This window comes from Notolepis coatsorum (genome assembly GCF_963971535.1).
Source record: "Notolepis coatsorum genome assembly, chromosome: 10".
Taxonomy (NCBI): Eukaryota; Metazoa; Chordata; class Actinopteri; order Aulopiformes; family Paralepididae; genus Notolepis; species Notolepis coatsorum.
This window is the reverse complement of record NC_140174.1, coordinates 96,124,296-96,144,175: the sequence shown is the minus strand read 5'-3', so window position 1 is coordinate 96,144,175 and position 19,880 is coordinate 96,124,296. Positions and strand designations below refer to the sequence as shown.

Here is a 19,880-nt window from a genome sequence, read left to right as displayed (position 1 = left end):
TTCACTCTCAAACAGGACGTTTTCTACCTGCCTACCTTGAACTCTAAAAGTTAAATATTAGTTAGATAACATTTGTTCCTGAGCTTTGTTAACATAATAGTTCCTCATTAGTGCTGAGGTACTTAATCAGTATCGGTGGCCCCTAAAGTGAAGTGTCACCATAACATGGCAAAGAAGATGGAAAGATTGCGATGAGGTAGAATGATTGAGGCAGAAGGCAGTGAGGTGTGACGTGATTTGTTAACGGCTTGTGTGTTTTCATCGTCTGCAAAGTAAAAGCACACTAGCTCTGCTTACAGTCAAGGTCGGTGAGACATCCATGGAAAAAGTAAACAAAACTTTAATATTGTATCTCGTTATAAAAATGTTCAAGACATAATTACAATCAAAGTAACACTGAAAATTCTAGAATTGCAGTTGTGATAAAAAAAGGGGGGGGGGAGTTGAACTTGTACTGTATAGTAACTGAGGAATTTGATGTTTATTACCAAAACACCAAAACTCCTCTCCTGTAGCTTTGTACATGCAGCGCTGTAGAGGAATTTAGACCTCTGCAGCCCTCAGCAGGTCAGTAAAGGAATTACAAATAGCAGACTAATGATTAAATACAGTATAGGCACATATAGAAACAACAGAAAAACTGGCAAAGGTTTGTTTTTAAAAGAATACATTGATATTCAAAACAACACAGTAACCTATAAGACAAGCGAGGATAAAATAATTATCATTATATCTTTTCACAAAAATTACAGTATTCTTTTTAAAAGAAAATATATCTGGGTGCTGTTGTTGGATCAGTAGCAAATGTTCCAGTAAAAGAAATCAAGCCAAATACCTTGTAAAACACTGTTATTATGGTCTATAAATTCACATCTGCACAAACGTTGTCACAGAGAATATATTATCTTCTTCTTCTTTAAATCAATTCATCCTTTACTTTATGATACTGCATAATGATATACTACAAACAATAAAAAAAAACATGCTTAGAGAGTAGGAGACACTCGCAGTGGGACTGAAGTGATGTAAGGCACTGCGGGGAACAATTTCCTCTGACCTTCAACAGAACTAAATGGATGAAAATGAATTGTATGGTCCATCTAACTGTTGCCATCCAGTACAATAACACATGTACATCCATATACATGCTATAGATGTGCATAAACAATAAACTGAATAGGGCAAGGGGCCAAACGCAATGAAAACACTGCAGCCAGAGAAGGAAGCACATAATGACAAGACCTGGGAGTTGATTATGCAAATACCCCAGCTGCATGGCAACAATAACACTGAGCGCCCAGACAAACCGGAACATGGATGGCTATTGTCTTACATTTGCATAGTCGCTTGACAACTATAACCTGCTCATCATGGCCATCTTGTCCTGGACAATGTCCTTATATTCATAAAATAATGCACATATCAGGAACTGGCATGGAGCATGATTGTCTCATTCAAGTGAAAGACTTGCTTCCTGCTGTGGCAGTTAAGCCTATTTCCATCAATTTATAGACTTCCATAGCTGAGAAATTATTTCGTGAATTAAATATGGAAAAATGTGTGTTAAAAAGAATTTAAATAAATACATTGTATAAGAGAGATGACGAATACTGAATTTTCATAATCTAAATATTCAAAGCGGCACATGCAAAAACATCTCAACTGTATGGCCTGCATAATTCATGGTTGCAGTGTGAGTTATGTGAACGCATATGAAATTGGGATTTTTCTCAAATCTAAGCCTTTGTCTACAGTACTAGCGTAATGCTTATTATGCTTGTGCTGGGATGTTAGACCACCTATGGTACTATTTATTAATACTGTGAAAATAATACTCAGAATAACACTTTAACTGAGATATTTTGTCTTAAATCCCTGAGTGAGATGTCTTAAATTCGGAGGTACACTATTGCCCGTGCTTTCAAAGAATACGTTAAACTTAACATCCCTCCAAATTCGGCAACTGACTCCCAAAAGTAACTGACTATATAATAATAATAAAACGACATTTTTTCTCTTTTTGTCCAAAAACATTTTCATCTCCACGTAGCTTACTCTCTTCCATGTGATGGATCGAGCAAATAAGTGTGCAAATCATCTATCCTATTACGCTAACTTACCTACTATAATACTTTCATTTCATTTGAATAAAATACTATAATATGAGTTCTGTGCAAATTGCCACACGTCATGGCCAAACAGTCCTTTGTCAATCTGTGGGGGTGGGACATTTGAAAGGGTGCCCTCGAAGATCCTGACTCCGGTGCCCCCCTCCGGGTGGATGGTGCTAGCCCTCTGCACAGGGGCGATGTCTGGGCATCAAGGCCTCCATCTCTACCACCGGATCTCGTTGCCGCGGACCCTTACTCAACTCCAACGCACGCGGCACCACCGTGGACCAACGGTCTGAAGGTGGAGGAGACGAGATGGAGACGAGAATGAGATTGAGAATTAAACAAGGTTGTGATTCAAATGAGATTGGGGTGAGATTGAGACGAGAATGAGATGAGAACGTGATTGGGATGAGAATAGAATGAGGTTGAGATGAGAATAAAATAAGGTTGAGATGAGAATGAGATTGAGATGAGAATAAAATGAGGTTGAGATGAGAATAAAATGAGGTTGAGATAATAATGAGATTAGATTGGGATGAGAATCAAATTAGTTTGAGATGATAATGAGATTAATTAGATTGGATTGAGAGAATGAGGTCAAATGAGATGAGATGAGACAGTAGTTTGGGGGAAATTCCATTAAATGTGTACCACAGTAAACACAAAGGACGAAGGCATATGTGTGTGTGTGTGTTTCTGTATAATCTGACCTCTCCTCAGACCTCTGACAGTTGACGGCACTGAGTCGGCTTGGCATGTCTCATTCTTGCCTGGATCTTCATTGATAATTCCCAGGTTTAAATTCCAGTGGCACCAGTTAACCTCATCCACCCTAACATGACAAAAGGGTATTAATAATGTCTGGCACTTTTTGTAGACATCCAATAATGACAACTAAAGGAATTTTTTGTTAACCAATAATCATAGGTGTTCATCAACGAAGCGAATCATCAGTTTAATAAAAAAAAATCTGTCAACAGTATTGTTCTCCTGCAGACGAATTATGAAATGCTAAATTATCCCTTGAGGTCTCCTCTCAAAGGTCAATACATCATCTGTGAGCATGTTAGTGACGACTACAGAGTGTCTACGGTATCATTTGCAATGAATTAACGTTAACTGACACAACGTGGCAAAAGTCACAGATAGAAGATCATTGAGAAAGAAATGTCTCGATCGACGCAGGCCCTGGCAATGGAACTGTTAGACTGATTTACTATAGGGAGGTGTAGAGGTTACGTCATTGGTGTTTCCCACGCGGTCCACCCTCCTTGAAATTGCCATGTATTTCCAATGGACCCATTTCTAAATCGTCTCATTTAAAACAAATAAAGCATGAACATTGGCATGGTGTACCTTTCTGTGTGTATTCATCCACAATCTATAGCTCAACATGAATACATTCGCAACGTAAAAGTAGCAAAATAACAATGTTTACGTTTTCGTTCACTGAGGAACTACACTTCACTCTGGCGCTGCTGACTGACATCACCAAAGCGTAGACTCCTGGCTGTATTAGGCGACAGCACTGAACGACAGGCGTTCTACTGGTAAGTGTAGTTATTTTTTAGCGACAAATTAAAAACCTTATATAACAAACTTTATTTCAACCAAAAAATCTTTAAAAATTATGTTAGTGATAGAAGGGAACTCATTTTGTGCAAAAATGGAAAGCTTGCCAATGTTCATGAGGCAGAATTATTACAATAGCCGATAATACATTTTCCCAATGATACATCTCGATACGGGTGGACCGCGCGGGAAACTAAAATGACGTCAGACTTCACCTCCATATTGAACTGTTAGACTGATCTACTATGAAGGGATAGCTCCTGTAATGACTGGAGACGTAACACACCTGAAGCACCAGCGGCGGTCAGGAGTGTCATCCCATTTCTTCCCCACCGTCACCATCTCCCCAGCGCGGAAGGACTTGCGAAGGCAAACTGGGAAGGAGCGCTCAATGTCCAGGATGGTTGTAGCCCACTTCAATCATACGAAGTTCAAAATTACATTCACATTTAGTCATTTATCTGACGCTTTTATCCAAAGTGACTTACAGATGGAGAGAGGTACATCTCTGGCAGGGATCAAGGGTCAGTGACATTGTTCATCAAATACAGTAGTATCAAGCATGAGTACATAGTAGTATAGACATATTAGCATGATAGGTAGTAGTATAAGTATAGTAGCATTGTAGTGGGGTACATAATAGTATTTTAGTAGTATCTTTTTAATAGTATTTTTTTTAAGATATTGTTTGAAGAGGTGTGTTTTTAGTTGGCAGCAGAAAATTGGCCAGGTTTCAGCTGTCCTGGCTGAGTTCATTCCACCATTGCAAAACTACTATTACCGTAATTCCTCTAATAGTAACCGGTATTCAATTAAAAACCGGGTCTCTATTAATGACCGGGTGCGCTGTTGAGCTAAGCAATTATAAGCCGGCCTCCTAATACAAGCCGGGTTTCATGTATATTAGAGGAATTACGGTATTTCCCTCAACGGATTTACCATAGGCAATATATTTTGTTATTGTTGTTATATGCTGGCCTGGCTGTGCAGTAAAGTATGGTGTTAATGTTTACCAAGAGAGTAAGCCTACCTCAGAATTGTATAAAACGAAGTTATTATTATTATACCAGTATTGTGATTGCACTATTTTACTTTATTTAACTTTTTTTGACCACCTGTAATTGCACTGTTTACTACCGTATTTCATACAGTACTTGGTTTCAATAAATGAACCCAGTACATTTGACTGGGTTCAAACTGACACAAAATGTTGATTTATTCATTATGATCTGTTTGAAAATTTGAAATATAGGCCTCTCTCTTATACATGCCTCCTCCTAATACAAGCCTGGTATCCGCTACAGTTGAAACAAATACAAGCCGGGGTTACTATTAGAGGAATTACGGTAGTTAGTAATTTGGACTGTAACCTCTCTGTCCAGGATTGACCTGATTGGGAACTCATAAAAGATAGCGGGTGTAAATAAAGCAATAAAAAGTCTGTAATGGATATAACTCCCAGACCACTGCTCCCCACACTGCCACTGGCCTCTCCCTAGCTTGGCCGGACACTTTACTACCTAACATCTTCCATAAGTCCGTCATGCCCTGCTACCTAACATCTTCCATAAGTCCGTCATGCCATGCTACCTAACATCTTCCATAGGTCCGTCACGCCCTGCTACCTAACATCTTCCATAGGTCCGTCACGCCCTGCTACCTAACATCTTCCATAAGTCCGTCATGCCATGCTACCTAACATCTTCCATAGGTCCGTCACGCCCTGCTACCTAACATCTTCCATAGGTCCGTCACGCCCTGCTACCTAACATCTTCCATAGGTCCGTCACGCCCTGCTACCTAACATCTTCCATAGGTCCGTCATGCCCTGCTACCTAACATCTTCCATAGGTCCGTCACGCCCTGCTACCTAACATCTTCCATAGGTCCGTCATGCCCTGCTACCTAACATCTTCCATAGGTCCGTCACGCCCTGCTACCTAACATCTTCCATAGGTCCGTCACGCCCTGCTACCTAACATCTTCCATAGGTCCGTCACGCCCTGCTACCTAACATGGCAGCACATCACCCCCACCCTCATCCACCTCCTCTGGCTCCCCATCAAATCCTGCATCACCTACAAATCCCTCCACGCTCTGGCACCTCAGTACCTCACTGACCTCCTCCACCCCTACACTCAGTCACGGTCCCTGCGATCCACGGACACTGGTCAGCTCTCCATCCCCCGAACCAGACTGCGGACCTTCGGGGACAGAGCTTTCAGTGTGGCAGCTCCCACCCTCTGGAACTCCCTCCGCGCAGAACTCCGCAACGCCCCAACTCTGGACTCTGCTCAAAACCCACCTCTTCAACTTGGCCTTTAACCCCTAATTTCTCACTTTGTATGTTGTGTCTGTCCACTATGTTTGTTACTTTTGTAATTTTTTCCCCCTATGTAAAGCGACCTTGGGTCTTTTGAAAGGCGCTATATAAAATGAAGCTATTATTATTATTAACATCTTCCATAGGTCCGTCACGCCCTGCTACCTCCTCACCTGGAGCTTCCAGATCTTCTTGCTCTCCTTGGAAACCTGTGACACTGTCTCCCCCATCAGAGCGATCAACATGTTGAGCAGCAGCACGAAGGTGAGGATGATGTAGGTGACCAGCAGGATGAGGAAGACGGCCGGGTACTGGGCACCATGGATCATGTCCAGCTCTCCCATGCCGATGGTCAGTTTGAACAGATCCAGCAGGAAGGCACCGAAGGTATCCGTGTCCCTACACTGGGGGTAGGTGGGACAGCCCCCCTCACACTCTGTGCCTGGTGCGGGGCACACTGTCAGCAGAGACACCAGGGCTGGGGGACACAACAGAGGATAGTGAGGTCATGTACCCTATGACAACCTATAGGTAATACCGAGGTACAAATGCAAAGCAAGGGGACAAGGCCTACCTGACGCATATCCAATCATGAAGAGCACGTAGACTAGTAGGAATCTGAAAAGGTCTTTAAAGAGAATCTGAAAGCAAAAAGTGTATTTCTTATGTATGGTAATGCCAAGGTCAATCCATTCTTCTCTTCTGCTTCTTCTGCTTCAGGATCTGACCTTCTGCAGTATTGGTGTGAGAGGCACAGCCTCCAGTGGGCAAAGGTCTCGGTACGCAAGTAACGCTTACAGGAAGAACCAGTCCCTTCTTTCCTCTTTCTTTGGATGCCCACTGCCAACGGATATTTAAACATTTATAATTTGAGCCAATCAATCAATCAATCAATCAATCAATCAATCAATCAATCAATCAAATGTATTTGTATAGCACATTTAAACATGAAAATTGTCAACCAAAGTGCTTCACAGTGGGTTGCGTAGCTAAAAAAAGAAAGTACTCCTCTTATAAATAAACAGAAAATAAACAACCAACAAAGAAACAGAACAACACGTCAAAACAAACAAGGCAAGAGTGAGTCAGGGAAGGCTAAGGAATATAGGTGAGTTTTGAGCTTAGATTTAGAAGACTTGATGGAGGGGGCAGATTTGATGGACATGGAGATGCTGTTCCAGAGGTCAGGGGCCGCGACAGCAAAAGCACGCCCCCCCCCCCCCCCCCCCCAGACTTGAAGTTGGACCCATGGGTGGTTAGGAGACCCTTATCAGCAGATCTGAGGGCCTGATCTGAGGGCCTGAGTAACTTGTAAAAGTTGATATGATGTTTCCAATTTAGTGCCAAGTGCAAAACATTAACCCATTTCCAATTGTTTCTTTGCTTTGCTAAGATTTCAACGAGTGGAACATCCTACCAAGGGCCTTCCCCACTCAACCGTGACCCGTCAAAGCAACAGCTCCTCATCTCCCGATTTTGAAGCCGGCTCCTCATCTCGACCGACCGACCAACCAAGAGCCCTTGGTGGAAATAGAACCAATCTCATCGAAGATTTCTGTGGAGAGCGACTCTTACCTTCTGTATCATGATGCTGTAGGTCCCAGTGAGCTTCAGGCCTCTGGTGAAATACAGCGTGTTCATCCAACCCAGAACCAGCGCGAACACCATCACAGCCACATACTCCTCGATGCCAGACAGGTAGAGAGCCGCTGTGACTATCACAAGCACAGAGTAGATGAAGCTGGGGAGGACAGATGGGGTTAGAAATCCAACGAAACAGCTCTAATGCCTATTTTTTTTGTTTTTTTTTTTAACAAAAAGATAATGTACAAACTAAGTAACCATCATCAGGTAATCACTTAACAGCGAAGACATATCATAATTAAAAGTCGATAATTACATGTGAAAAACATGTAATAAAGCAAATATTACAAGACAATTACATACAACAACAACAAAAATAATAACAAGACATACATGTGTGTTTATTACAATGTCGGCATCACGGAGACTAATGACATAAAACAAACATGATTCAGAGAGGTGCTCCACATCCGCCAGTCTTTGTTTGGATCACAGGTTTAATTAGAGATGTAAACTATGAAACGTGCTGGTGGAGGAGGCTGTGGAATTAATTGGATGACTCAATTGAAAGTATGAGAAATGAGCCCGGGGGTAAAAGTCAGACAGGGATACAGCAGAGGTTGGAGACTCACTAGAGCAGCTGGAAGGAACCGTCAATAAATAAGGAGTTGACCCCGGGGCACTTCTTCAGGAAGAGGTCCTTAATCTACAAGAGAGAGAGAGAGAGAGAGAGAGAGAGAGAGAGAGAGAGAGAGAGAGAGAGAGAGAGAGAGAGAGAGAGAGAGAGAGAGAGAGAGAGAGAGAGAGAGAGAGAGAGAGAGAGAGAGAGAGAGAGAGAGAGAGAGAGAGAGAGAGAGAGAGATTAACCCTAACCCTAACCTCAGGGCACTTCTTCAGGAAGAGTTCTTTAATCTACGAAGAGGGAGACATTTCCATATTGCCAACAACACAGACATTGCAGATGAGACTCGAGGTGCAAGAGATTGGGAGGAGCCACTGACGTAGGGGGAGGAGCCACTGACATAGGGGGAGGAGCCGCTGACGGAGGAGCGACTGACGGAGGGGGAGGAGCCGCTGATGGAGGGGGAGGAGCGACTGGCGGAATGGGAGGAGCGACTAACGGAGGGGGAGGAGTGACTGACGGAGGGGGAGGAGCAACTGGCAGAGGGGGAGGAGTGACTGACGGAGGGGGAGGAGCGACTTACGGAGGGGGAGGAGTGACTGACGGAGGGGGAGGAGCGACTGGCGGAGGGGGAGGAGCGACTGACGGAGGGGGAGGAGTGACTGACGGAGGGGGAGGAGCCGCTGACGGAGGGGGAGGAGTGACTGATGGAGGGGGAGGAGCGACTGACGGAGGGGGAGGAGCGACTGACTGAGGGGGAGGAGCCGCTGACGGAGGGGGAGGAGCCGCTGACTGAGGGGGAGGAGTGACTGACTGAGGGGGAGGAGTGACTGACGGAGGGGGAGGAACGACTGACAGAGGGGGAGGAGCGACTGACGGAGGGGGAGGACCGACTGACTGAGGGGGAGGAGCGACTGACAGGGGGGGAGGAGCGACTGACTGAGGGGGAGGAGCGACTGATTTAGGGGGAGGAGCGACTGATGGAGGGGGAGGAGCGACTGATTTAGGGGGAGGAGCACCTGATGGAGGGGGATGAGCCGCTGACGGAGGGGGAGGAGCGACTGATTTAGGGGGAGGAGCGACTGATGGAGGGGGAGGAGCGACTGACAGAGGGGGAGGAGCGACTGATGGAGGGGGAGGAGCGACTGACGGAGGGGGATGAGCCGCTGACGGAGGGGGAGGAGCGACTGACTTAACCGTCTGTAGTGTGGTAGTGAAAGCGTTAACCTTCTGTAGTGTGGTAGTGAAAGGGTTAACCTTCTGTAGTGTGGCAGTGAAAGGGTTAAGTCAAACTACGAGGAGGCTGACTCACATTGGTGAGGAAGAAGAAGATTCCAGACGCCAGGGTGAGGACCTCTCCTCCCATACGCAGGTAGTCTGTGGACGTGACGTAGGGGTGTGGAGGCTGGAGAGGAAGACGAGAGAACATTAGTTGAACACGGTCGGATGGTAGACATGTTAACTGTTGGTTTAGATTAGATTAGATTAAAATCATTAAGTACAGTACAACAAAAAGAAGTTTGGCATCCAACCGGAGTGCAAATGTAACAGTAAAGAGCAATAGTAATATACAATGTATATGTGGGTATAACATATATAAAATGAGTACTACTGAGTGTAGTGCTAATCAGATGTATGTACAGAGTTGTAATATTAATATATACAGTGATACAGGTATAAAGACAGTATGGTAGTAGTCATACTGGTCTGCAATAATAATAATAATAATAATAGATCAAATTTATATAGCGCCTTTCATAGAACCCAAGGTCGCTTCACAATCAGGACAAAAAATAGGGCAAAGAAAATAGGGGGGGGGGGGAAGGGGGGATGAGGGAAGGTAAGGGATAATGGACCTAATCTAATCTAAACTAACTGATGGGGAAAAGCCTTGGTGAAGAGGTGTGTTTTTAGAGCGGATTTGAAGGTGTCCAGGGTTGGGGCGTTGCGGATTTCGGGGGGGGGGGAGAGAGTTCCAAAGGGTAGGGGACGCCACGCTGAAGGCTCTGTCCCCAAAACCTGGTGCGAGGGATGGAGAGGAGACCTAGATCAGAGGATCGTAGGTTCCGGGATGGAGTGTACTGGTGGAGGAGATCAGACAGGTATCGGGGGGCGAGGGCATGGAGGGATTTGTAGGTGAGGAGCAGGAGTTTGAAGGTGATGCGGAACTTGACTGGAAGCCAGTGAAGGTGGATGAGGGTGGGGGTGATGTGCTGCCAGGGCTTGGTGTGAGTGAGAACCCTGGCAGCTGAGTTCTGAACATACTGGAGCCTGTCCAGGGCTTTGCTGGGTACCCCGAACAGGACTCCATTACAGTAGTCCAACCGGGAGGTGATGAATGAGTGGATTAGGGTCTCAGCCACAGAGTCTGAGAGTGAGGGTCGGAGACGGGAGATGTTTTTGAGGTGGTAGAAGGCAGACTTGGTGACGGATTTGATGTGGGAGTGAAATGAAAGTGTGGAGTCAAGGGTGACGCCCAGGTTACGGACTTCGAGAGACGGGGAGATGGAACAGCCGTCAACGTGGAGGAGGAGATCTCCAACCTTCCCGAGCAGTGCCTTGGGGGCCACAACCATGAGCTCTGTCTTTTTGCTGTTGAGTTTCAGTAATTTGGTTGACATCCAGGTTTTTATGGCGTGGAGGCAGTTGACTACAGACTGTGGGGGGAGCTGGGAGGATGGTGAGGTGCTGATATAGAGCTGAGTATCATCAGCATAACAATGAAAGTTGAGTCCGTAGTGACGTATAATCTGACCAAGGGGGAGCATGTAAATGGTGAATAGTAGGGGACCCAGCACGGAGCCCTGGGGGACACCGTGGTTGACTGGGGCCGGGGGGAGGATGAGCCGCTGACGCTGACAAACTGATATCTATTTGTGAGATATGAATGAAACCATGACAGAGCTGTACCGGTGATGCCTAGGTTGTCGGAGAGGCATTTGAGGAGGACTGAGTGGGATATTGTATCGAATGCCGCGGAGAGGTCGAGAAGGATGAGGAGGCTTATGTGTCCGGAGTCTGCAGCAAGGAGGAGGTCATTAGTGATCTTGATGAGGGCGGTCTCTGTGCTGTGATGTGCTCGGTAGGCTGACTGAAGGGGTTCGTAGAGCTCATGGTTGGACAGATGTAGCACAACTAGTAAGAGTAAGTAAGGGATATGTACAGATATAGATATAGTATCTACAGATATGTAAAAGGATTATGTGCAGGTATGTACAGACGGATGTGGATAGATAGATATATACGGTAAAAAAATATATATATATACACGGTATATACAGCATTATTGTACATGCTATCATACAGAGTTATATGGGTTATCTGCAGGTGTATAGTAGGTATATAGAAGGATTATATGCAGATATATTCAGACAGATATGTGTGTATATATATATATATATATATATATATATATATATATATGTGGACAGAGTTATATGGGTAGACTATAGTATGAGGTAGGTAGTTAAGATTATTATGATTACAGTGAAATCAGTAGGTAGGTAATGGTATACATTTGATTTAATCTTGTTTAAAAAATAAGAAAATATATAATTAACAATTGGGATGTATTTAATAATGTACATTTATTTAATACAATGTATTGATACATTCAACATGTTCTGATGGATGGATCAGTATGATGACCAACCCTGGTTATTAAGAAATGTCCTGTCCACCAATAATGGACTGTACCAGTATGTGAAAAGAGGGCAGTTTAGCCAGTTCCTTACTATCAGACCCATGGGGCCTGAATGGTAGCACAGACCAAAAAGAGAGAGAAAGTCAGCAACACTTGTCGAACAAAGATGTAAAACAAAACAAAAAACACTTTAATCAAACCGATGCCTTTTGGCTACGGCAGCCGCCATCAAAGTTACAGACGTTGCCACGGTTAAAAGTGTTTCTCATAATCAAAGTATAGTTTAAGGGCGGTCAGGTGGCGTAGCGGAGATTGTGCTTGTCACCAATGCAAGAGGCTGCGGTCTCGACTCCTGGAGAGTCAGCATTGCCTTGGCTCGGGCTGATCGCTATACTAACTCGTTTGGCTGAGTTAGGGGGAGGGGAGCCGTGGGTGGGTCCTGGGCGTTGTGGACAGCGACCCCTACAGTTCGGTCGGGACGCCTGCTCAGCAAGGGTAGGATCTAGAGAGAGGTAGTGCGACCTTCCACACGTTACACTCTCCCGGTGAGAATCTGCGCGGCCAGGCTGGCTGCCGGCTGGCTGCACATGCGTCGGAGGAAAGCATGTGACAGTCTCCGGCCTCTCGGACCAACAGTAGGGGAAAGTGCGCAACAACCAGGAAGGGGGTTGGGAATTGGCATAACGACTAACAGTGGGATGGGAGAAAAATCGGAAAAAGAAGGAGGGGGAAAAAGATAACCAAAAAAAAAATATATATATATATATATAGTTTAAAATGTCAAGTTTCAAGTTTTTTTTTATTTGTCACATAAGGTTACATGTACATTACAGTGAAATCCTTGGTTCTGTATGAGCCTCTTGTGATTGTGCTTCATATACAGTACAAATATTGTAAAAAGAATGAAGACCAAACACTATACAAAATATACAATATACAAAACTAAAGTACAAAATGCTAACACAATGCTAAAATGCAAACACGAGGTAGAGAAGTAGTGCAAATATTTGAGTAATAAATAGATCAAATATGGTGTAATAAAAAGTGTTTAAAGTGTCTAAAGTGAATGTTAAAGGTGAATGTTTAAAGTGAGTGTGTTCAAGTTCAAGTTCAAGTTTGTTTTTATTTGTCACGTATAAAGTACATGTACATTACAGTGAAATACTTGGTTCTGTATGAGCCCCTGAGAATGTGCTTCATACAGTAAAAAAGTAAGTAAAAGAGGAATACAATATAACACTATACAATATACAATATACAAACTAAAGTACAACCTAAGTACAATGAAGTAAAAATGCAGACAATGAGGTACAAAATGCAGACAATGAGGTACAAAAACTTTTTTAAAGGCAAGGTGCAAATGCAAATGAGGTATGAATGTAGTGCAAATCTCTTTAATAAATAGATAAATATGATCAAGTGTCTAAAGTGAGTGTTAAGGTGAGTGTGTGCATGTGGATGTGTGTGCAATGAGTGTAGATGGATGGGTTGATGTTACCCATGTTGGTGTGTGCATGTGGATGTATGTGCGATGAATGTAGAACGGAGCTGAATGAATCTCTTGTTCCGCTGTATATGAAGGAGAACATTATCCTCGGCGGTGCCACACTCACCGTTCCCTGTGCCGGGTGGGCGTAGGCCACCAGGGTGAAGATGATCATGGTGACCAGATAGGACACCACACTGATGTAGAAAGTGACGGCGGCAAACTTGTGCCACTTGGCCCTCAGCAGCTCGTTGATGGGCTCCACCGCCAGCATCTCATGGCGGTTCTGAAAGAGCAGAGAATTACACACTCTAAAGATTATGAAACATTTAAAAGATTAATGATTCAGATTAAACTGGACTGTATCTTAGGCACCATTTCAGAAGTCTTTATTCATTGCACACATTGACAGAGTCGTCATGCAGCGACACACATGTCGGTGATGTCACCGATGAAATTTCGTCTCTGCACTTGACCCATCCCGTCGTCCTTCCCTCCCAAGGGCAGCCGGGAGCAGACTTGGGCTGCGGCGTGGGGCCGCGCCCGGGGGACCAATCCAAGTGCTCCTGTCCGTCGTCGTCAGGAACGCGACAGCGTTAGGAATCTGTTCTACATGTTTTTCCATTGGGTTTATATCCTGGAGGGGAAACCCTTGTGAGCACGGGGGGAGAACATGTCAACTCCACACAGAAAGGCCCTGGAGATACCCCACCTGGGTGCGTCTATTCGAAAGGCAACCGGTTCATGCGTTTTGCTAATCTGATTGGCCACTGACGTTTCTGGTCATGTGACATTGTGAGGATTTGCCAGTCCCTGAACCCCTTTTCCCTGTCTACTCTCCTCAGCAGCCCCCACCTTTGGACATTCTTATTCTCCTGGCATTTTTATTGTCTCCTGTGTTGTTTAACTGTGTTCTGTCTTTAGTCTCATTCCCTTTGTAATTATTTATTTGTTCCTTGTATGTTTGGTTACTCTGTCTAGTGTTCAGTCTTCTTGTGTAGTTAGTTCTTGTGCTTCCCTGTTTATATTCCCCATTGTGTTTGGTCTGGTTGTTTTCCTTAGCCCTGTTAGTCTGCCCTTCCCTCATGTGTGTCTCGTTTTGCTAATTGCCCTGCTGTCTCTCTAGTGTTAATTGTTTCCCCTATATCTAGTGTTGTTCCCTACTCGTACTTGTCGGTTCATTGTTTCTGTTCCATGTTTTGTTATCCTCGTCCCTGTCATGTGCTGAGCTCCTGTCTTCTTAGTAAGTTACCCTGTGTCATTTAGTGTTTTGTTTTTGGACTTCTCTCTTTATGAGATCATTCTTTATTTTGTATTTCGCCCGAGCTCCTGTCTTCTTAGTAAGTTACCCTGTGTCATTTAGTGTTTTGTTTTTGGACTTCTCTCTTTATGAGATCATTCTTTATTTTGTATTTCGCCCTCTGCCAGCCTTAGCTGAGCTATTCCTTGTTTTTGTTTTTGCTACTGCCTTGGATATATTTTCTGTTACACTTCACCCCTGGCTCGAAGTGTTCTAATTAAAGGAGCAGTGCTCACTTTTGGACAATCTACCTCTACCTCTCCCTCGTTATCTGTTTGCGCCTGGGCCCTCTGCTAACAATCCATAACAGAATGAACCGACCATGTCTGGACCCAGCGAACAGAACGAGGGAGGCTTTGAGCGCCTTGGAGGCGTTCAGACTGGGGGATATTCCTTCCTCCTCCTTGGAGGAGAGGAAGGAGGTTTTGCGTCTGCTCTATTCACTCAGGGAATGGCACCCTGAGCTGGCCCCACAGATGGAGGAGTATGGCAGACACTGGATCAAGTGCCTATTCCAGCCTCCAGCCTCCGGTCAAGCCCCTACTGCTGGTAAGGCCTCTACCACCAGCATAGCCTCACCTCAGTCACCTGCTAGGGTACCTACTGCTAGCCTAGCGTCCCCAGCTAATGCTGCTAACCCCAGCCCTGTTTACGTTGCTCTGGTTGTTAGCTCAGCCGTTAGCCTAGCATCCCCAGCTAGTGCTGCTAACCCCAGCCCTGTTAACGTTGCTCAGGTTGTTAGCTCAACCGATAGCCTAGCGCCCTCAGCTAGTGCTGCTAACCCCAGCCCTGTGAACTCTGCTCAGGCAGCTAGCACTAGCCCGATAGCTAACACTGCCCTTGTAGCAGTTAGCTTAGGCCCCGCAGCTCTCACTGCTCACGCAGCTAGCACTAGCCCGATAGCTAACACTACCCCTGTAGCAGTTAGCTTAGGCCCCACATCTCTCACTGCTCAGGCAGCTGGCACAAGTCCGATAGCTAACCCTGCCCCTGTGTCTAGCCTAGTCCTTGTAGCTTCGAAGGCTACCCCGTTAGTCCCTACTGCTACCAAGTCACGGAGAGCTAGAAAGTCTAGGAAAGCTAGCACTAGCCCGATAGCTAACCCTGCCCCTGTGGTTAGACTAGCCCTTGTAGCTTCGACAGCTACCCCGTTAGCACCTACTGCCAGCATGGCCCCAGTTGTTAGCATAGCTACTGCTAGCACCACAGCCCTGTCTGATAGCTTAGCCCATGCAGCTAACCAGGCCTCAACAGCTAGTACAGCCCCGTCTGATAGCTTAGCCTCTGCAGCTAACCAGGCCTCAACAGCTAGTACAGCCCCGTCTGATAGCTTAGCCTCTGCAGCTAACAAGGCCTCAACAGCTAGGACTGCCCCGTCAGCTAGCTCGTTCCCTATGGCCCCTGTTTCTCTGGTCTCAGTTCCTTGGTCTGGCCCTCCAGCCAGTGTTTACTATCCTGCTAGAACTGCCCCTTCAGTTATCAGGATGGGTTATACCCATGTTACTCCGACTAACACTTTAGCCCCGTCTGCTAGCGTAGCACGGACAGCTAGCAGGTCTCGGAAGGCTAGCAAGGCTAAGAAGACTAGCATGGTCTCAGCTGCTAGAGTAGCCCCGTCAGCTAGTTCAGCCCAGGCTACTCGCACAGCCCCCACTGCTAGCTCAGCCCCTGCTAGCTTACTCCGGAATGCTAATGTAGCCTCTGCTGCTAGCTCCTCAGCCTCGTCTGCTAGAGCCCCTGCTGCTAGCATCTCAGTCGCGTCCGCTAGAGCCCCTGCTGCTAGCGCCTTAGCCTCGCCGGCTAGTGTAGCACCTACAGCTAGCACTCGAACCCTCTCGGCTAGTGCACCCTCCGCAGCTTGTACAGGCCCTGCAGCTAGCACTGCCAGGGCAGCTAACCCAGCCGCTACTGCCAGCCTAGCCCCCGCTAGTGTAGCCCTAGCAGCTAGCTTTACCCAGGTAGCTAACTCAGTCTCTACTGCCAGTTTAGCCCCTGCTAGAGCAGCTCTAGCTGCCCCTGTTCCTCCGGCTCCCGGGAAGACCCTGACGTCTAGTCCGGGTCGTGCTCCTGTCCCCGGGAGGTCTCCTGGTCCCGGCTCCTCGTCTGGTCCAGCCCTGCCCCGTGGTCCACGCCGTGGTCTACGCCGTGGTCTACGCCGTGGTCTGCACCGAGGTCGATCTGCACCTGGAGAGTCGTCTGGTCCAGCCCTGCGCCGTGGTCAACGCCGTGGTCAACGCCGAGGTCTGCACCGAGGTCGATCTGCACCTGGAGACTCATCTGGTCCCGTCTCCTCATCTGGTCCCGGCTCGTCATCTGGTCCCGTCTCCTCGTCTGGTCCCGTCTCCTCGTCTGGTCCCGTCTCCTCATCTGGTCCCGTCTCATCTGGTCCCGGTTCGTCGTCTGGTCCCGTCTCCTCGTCTGGTCCCGTCTCCTCATCTGGTCCCGTCTCCTCATCTGGTCCCGGCTCGTCATCTGGTCCCGGCTCGTCATCTGGTCCCGTCTCCTCGTCTGGTCCCGTCTCCTCATCTGGTCCCGTCTCCTCATCTGGTCCCGTCTCATCTGGTCCCGGTTCGTCGTCTGGTCCCGGCTCTTCGTCTGGTCCCGTCTCATCTGGTCCCGTCTCATCTGGTCCCGTCTCATCTGGTCCCGGTTCGTCGTCTGGTCCCGGCTCTTCGTCTGGTCCCGGCTCTTCGTCTGGTCCCGTCTCATCTGGTCCCGTCTCATCTGGTCCCGGTTCGTCGTCTGGTCCCGTCTCCTCATCTGGTCCCGTCTCATCTGGTCCCGTCTCATCTGGTCCCGGTTCGTCGTCTGGTCCCGGCTCTTCGTCTGGTCCCGACTCCTCTTCTGGTCCGGTCCGACGCCGTGGTCTACGCCGTGGTCTACGCCGTGGTATACGCCGTGTTCTGCGCCGTGGTCTTCGGCTGCAGGGAACCCCGTCCGGGGTTCTGCGTCCGGCCCCAAGTCCGGCGTCTGGTGGGTCCCCTGTCCGGGGTCCTGCTCCGGGCCTATCACCCTCGCCCCTTTGCTTCAGTTCCCCTCGACCCCCTCGTCGGTCCTCTGTCCCTGCTACCAGTTCCCCTCTACCCCCTCACCGTTTCCCTGTCCCTGTTCCCATCTCTAGCCCCCCTCTCCTGGCCTCTGTCCCCTCCTCCGGTCCTCCTGATCCCGTGCCCCGTTCTCCCCTCTCCGGCCCCGTTCCTCTGCCCCGTTTCTCCTGTGCCCCTCCTGGGTTCCTGTCGCCGCTCCCCTGCCCCGGTGTCGCTCGTCCCGGCCTTGTCCGTCCTGACTTTTTTTCCCCCCGGACTCTCCCTGTGTTCTCCCGGCCCCCTGTCCTGCCCGTTCCCGGACGGTCCCTTTTGACGTCTGGGAGCCGTCTGTGGAGGGGGGGGTACTGTGAGGATTTGCCAGTCCCTGAACCCCTTTTCCCTGTCTACTCTCCTCAGCAGCCCCCACCTTTGGACATTCTTATTCTCCTGGCATTTTTATTGTCTCCTGTGTTGTTTAACTGTGTTCTGTCTTTAGTCTCATTCCCTTTGTAATTATTTATTTGTTCCTTGTATGTTTGGTTACTCTGTCTAGTGTTCAGTCTTCTTGTGTAGTTAGTTCTTGTGCTTCCCTGTTTATATTCCCCATTGTGTTTGGTCTGGTTGTTTTCCTTAGCCCTGTTAGTCTGCCCTTCCCTCATGTGTGTCTCGTTTTGCTAATTGCCCTGCTGTCTCTCTAGTGTTAATTGTTTCCCCTATATCTAGTGTTGTTCCCTACTCGTACTTGTCGGTTCATTGTTTCTGTTCCATGTTTTGTTATCCTCGTCCCTGTCATGTGCTGAGCTCCTGTCTTCTTAGTAAGTTACCCTGTGTCATTTAGGCCCTGTCCACACGAGAGTTTGGATTTAATATGACCGAAGTTTGAAAAAATAAAACTCCGTCCACACGGTGAACACAGGTGGACAACCGTGTATAACTGCGTACTCACGGCAGAGCTGGAACCCAGCAACCGATACATTTAGTACAATGTAATACAATGCCAAAGCAGTAGGCGGCGATGTTGTTCAGACATGAAGGCCATTTCAACCAATCAGAAAAGACTGAACGCTCACTAAACTTCCTGTTGGGTCGCGATCTGCCATTAATTAACTGAAGAAGAAGAAGTAACGTTACCGATATGAAATGGATGTAAACGTTATTTAACAGATTGCAGAATGGGTACAATACAATACGGCTCAATACAAACAATTGTTAAGGGGATGCAGTCTGGACTGGGTTCCTTATAACAATAACTTGACAACACATGAGTTTAGTTTAGCTGCAGCTACATGTTTACTCTGAGCGTCAACAGACATCAGTCGATCACAACACTCTTCAACACAGACGATACGTTTTGAACAAAAGTTTGTTACAATCATTTTCATATAACGCTACTTGGGACAGCTCTGCTGTAAACACTGGTGTAGTTGGCTCTGCTCTAATCTCTCTACCCCGCGGTCTGCCGTGAACATGGGGAATAATTGCGACAGCTCTGCTGTAAACACTGGGAATAACCTTGGTTGCTATGCCCACACGCAACTGCAAAACCGCACAACTCCACCCTGGCCACCGGTTTCAAAAGACCGCGGTTGCAGTGTAGCAAATCCCCGGTTGTGTGTGGCCGAACAGTGCAACTGCGCACATACAATCACGGTTACATTAAACCCAGCGTTCGTGTGGACGGGGCCTTAGTGTTTTGTTTTTGGACTTCTCTCTTTATGAGATCATTCTTTATTTTGTATTTCGCCCGAGCTCCTGTCTTCTTAGTAAGTTACCCTGTGTCATTTAGTGTTTTGTTTTTGGACTTCTCTCTTTATGAGATCATTCTTTATTTTGTATTTCGCCCTCTGCCAGCCTTAGCTGAGCTATTCCTTGTTTTTGTTTTTGCTACTGCCTTGGATATATTTTCTGTTACACTTCACCCCTGGCTCGAAGTGTTCTAATTAAAGGAGCAGTGCTCACTTTTGGACAATCTACCTCTACCTCTCCCTCGTTATCTGTTTGCGCCTGGGCCCTCTGCTAACAATCCATAACAGACATGTGTGCCCAATCGCGTGACGCGCCCATTTCCGCCTCGACCAGCAGCAAACTACCTAACGCCTAGTTTATCACTGGTTAAGCTTAGGCGACTCTTTCGAAGTTGGTTAAGGTTAGAGTTTGGAATCAGGGCTGGCGTTCTATCTAAGACAAACTCTAACCTTAACCAACTTCGA

General features: G+C 46.9%; 1 protein-coding gene across 1 annotated transcript in view; it reads right to left on the bottom strand.

The window, feature by feature from the left end:
* Window positions 1–422: 422 nt before the first annotated feature.
* trpv4 (transient receptor potential cation channel, subfamily V, member 4) overlaps window positions 423–19,880 on the bottom strand; it is a 40,187-nt gene continuing 20,729 nt past the window's right edge. Inside the window, exons 9-17 of the mRNA XM_084322384.1 lie at window positions 13,472–13,630; window positions 9,528–9,620; window positions 8,226–8,299; window positions 7,585–7,750; window positions 6,584–6,650; window positions 6,183–6,487; window positions 3,973–4,100; window positions 2,825–2,946; window positions 423–2,406 (exon numbers count right to left, since the gene is read on the bottom strand). Coding sequence (XP_084178510.1) covers window positions 2,288–2,406; window positions 2,825–2,946; window positions 3,973–4,100; window positions 6,183–6,487; window positions 6,584–6,650; window positions 7,585–7,750; window positions 8,226–8,299; window positions 9,528–9,620; window positions 13,472–13,630 — 1,233 coding nt within the window. The 3' untranslated portion in view covers window positions 423–2,287. The remainder of the gene's footprint in view (window positions 2,407–2,824; window positions 2,947–3,972; window positions 4,101–6,182; window positions 6,488–6,583; window positions 6,651–7,584; window positions 7,751–8,225; window positions 8,300–9,527; window positions 9,621–13,471; window positions 13,631–19,880) is intronic.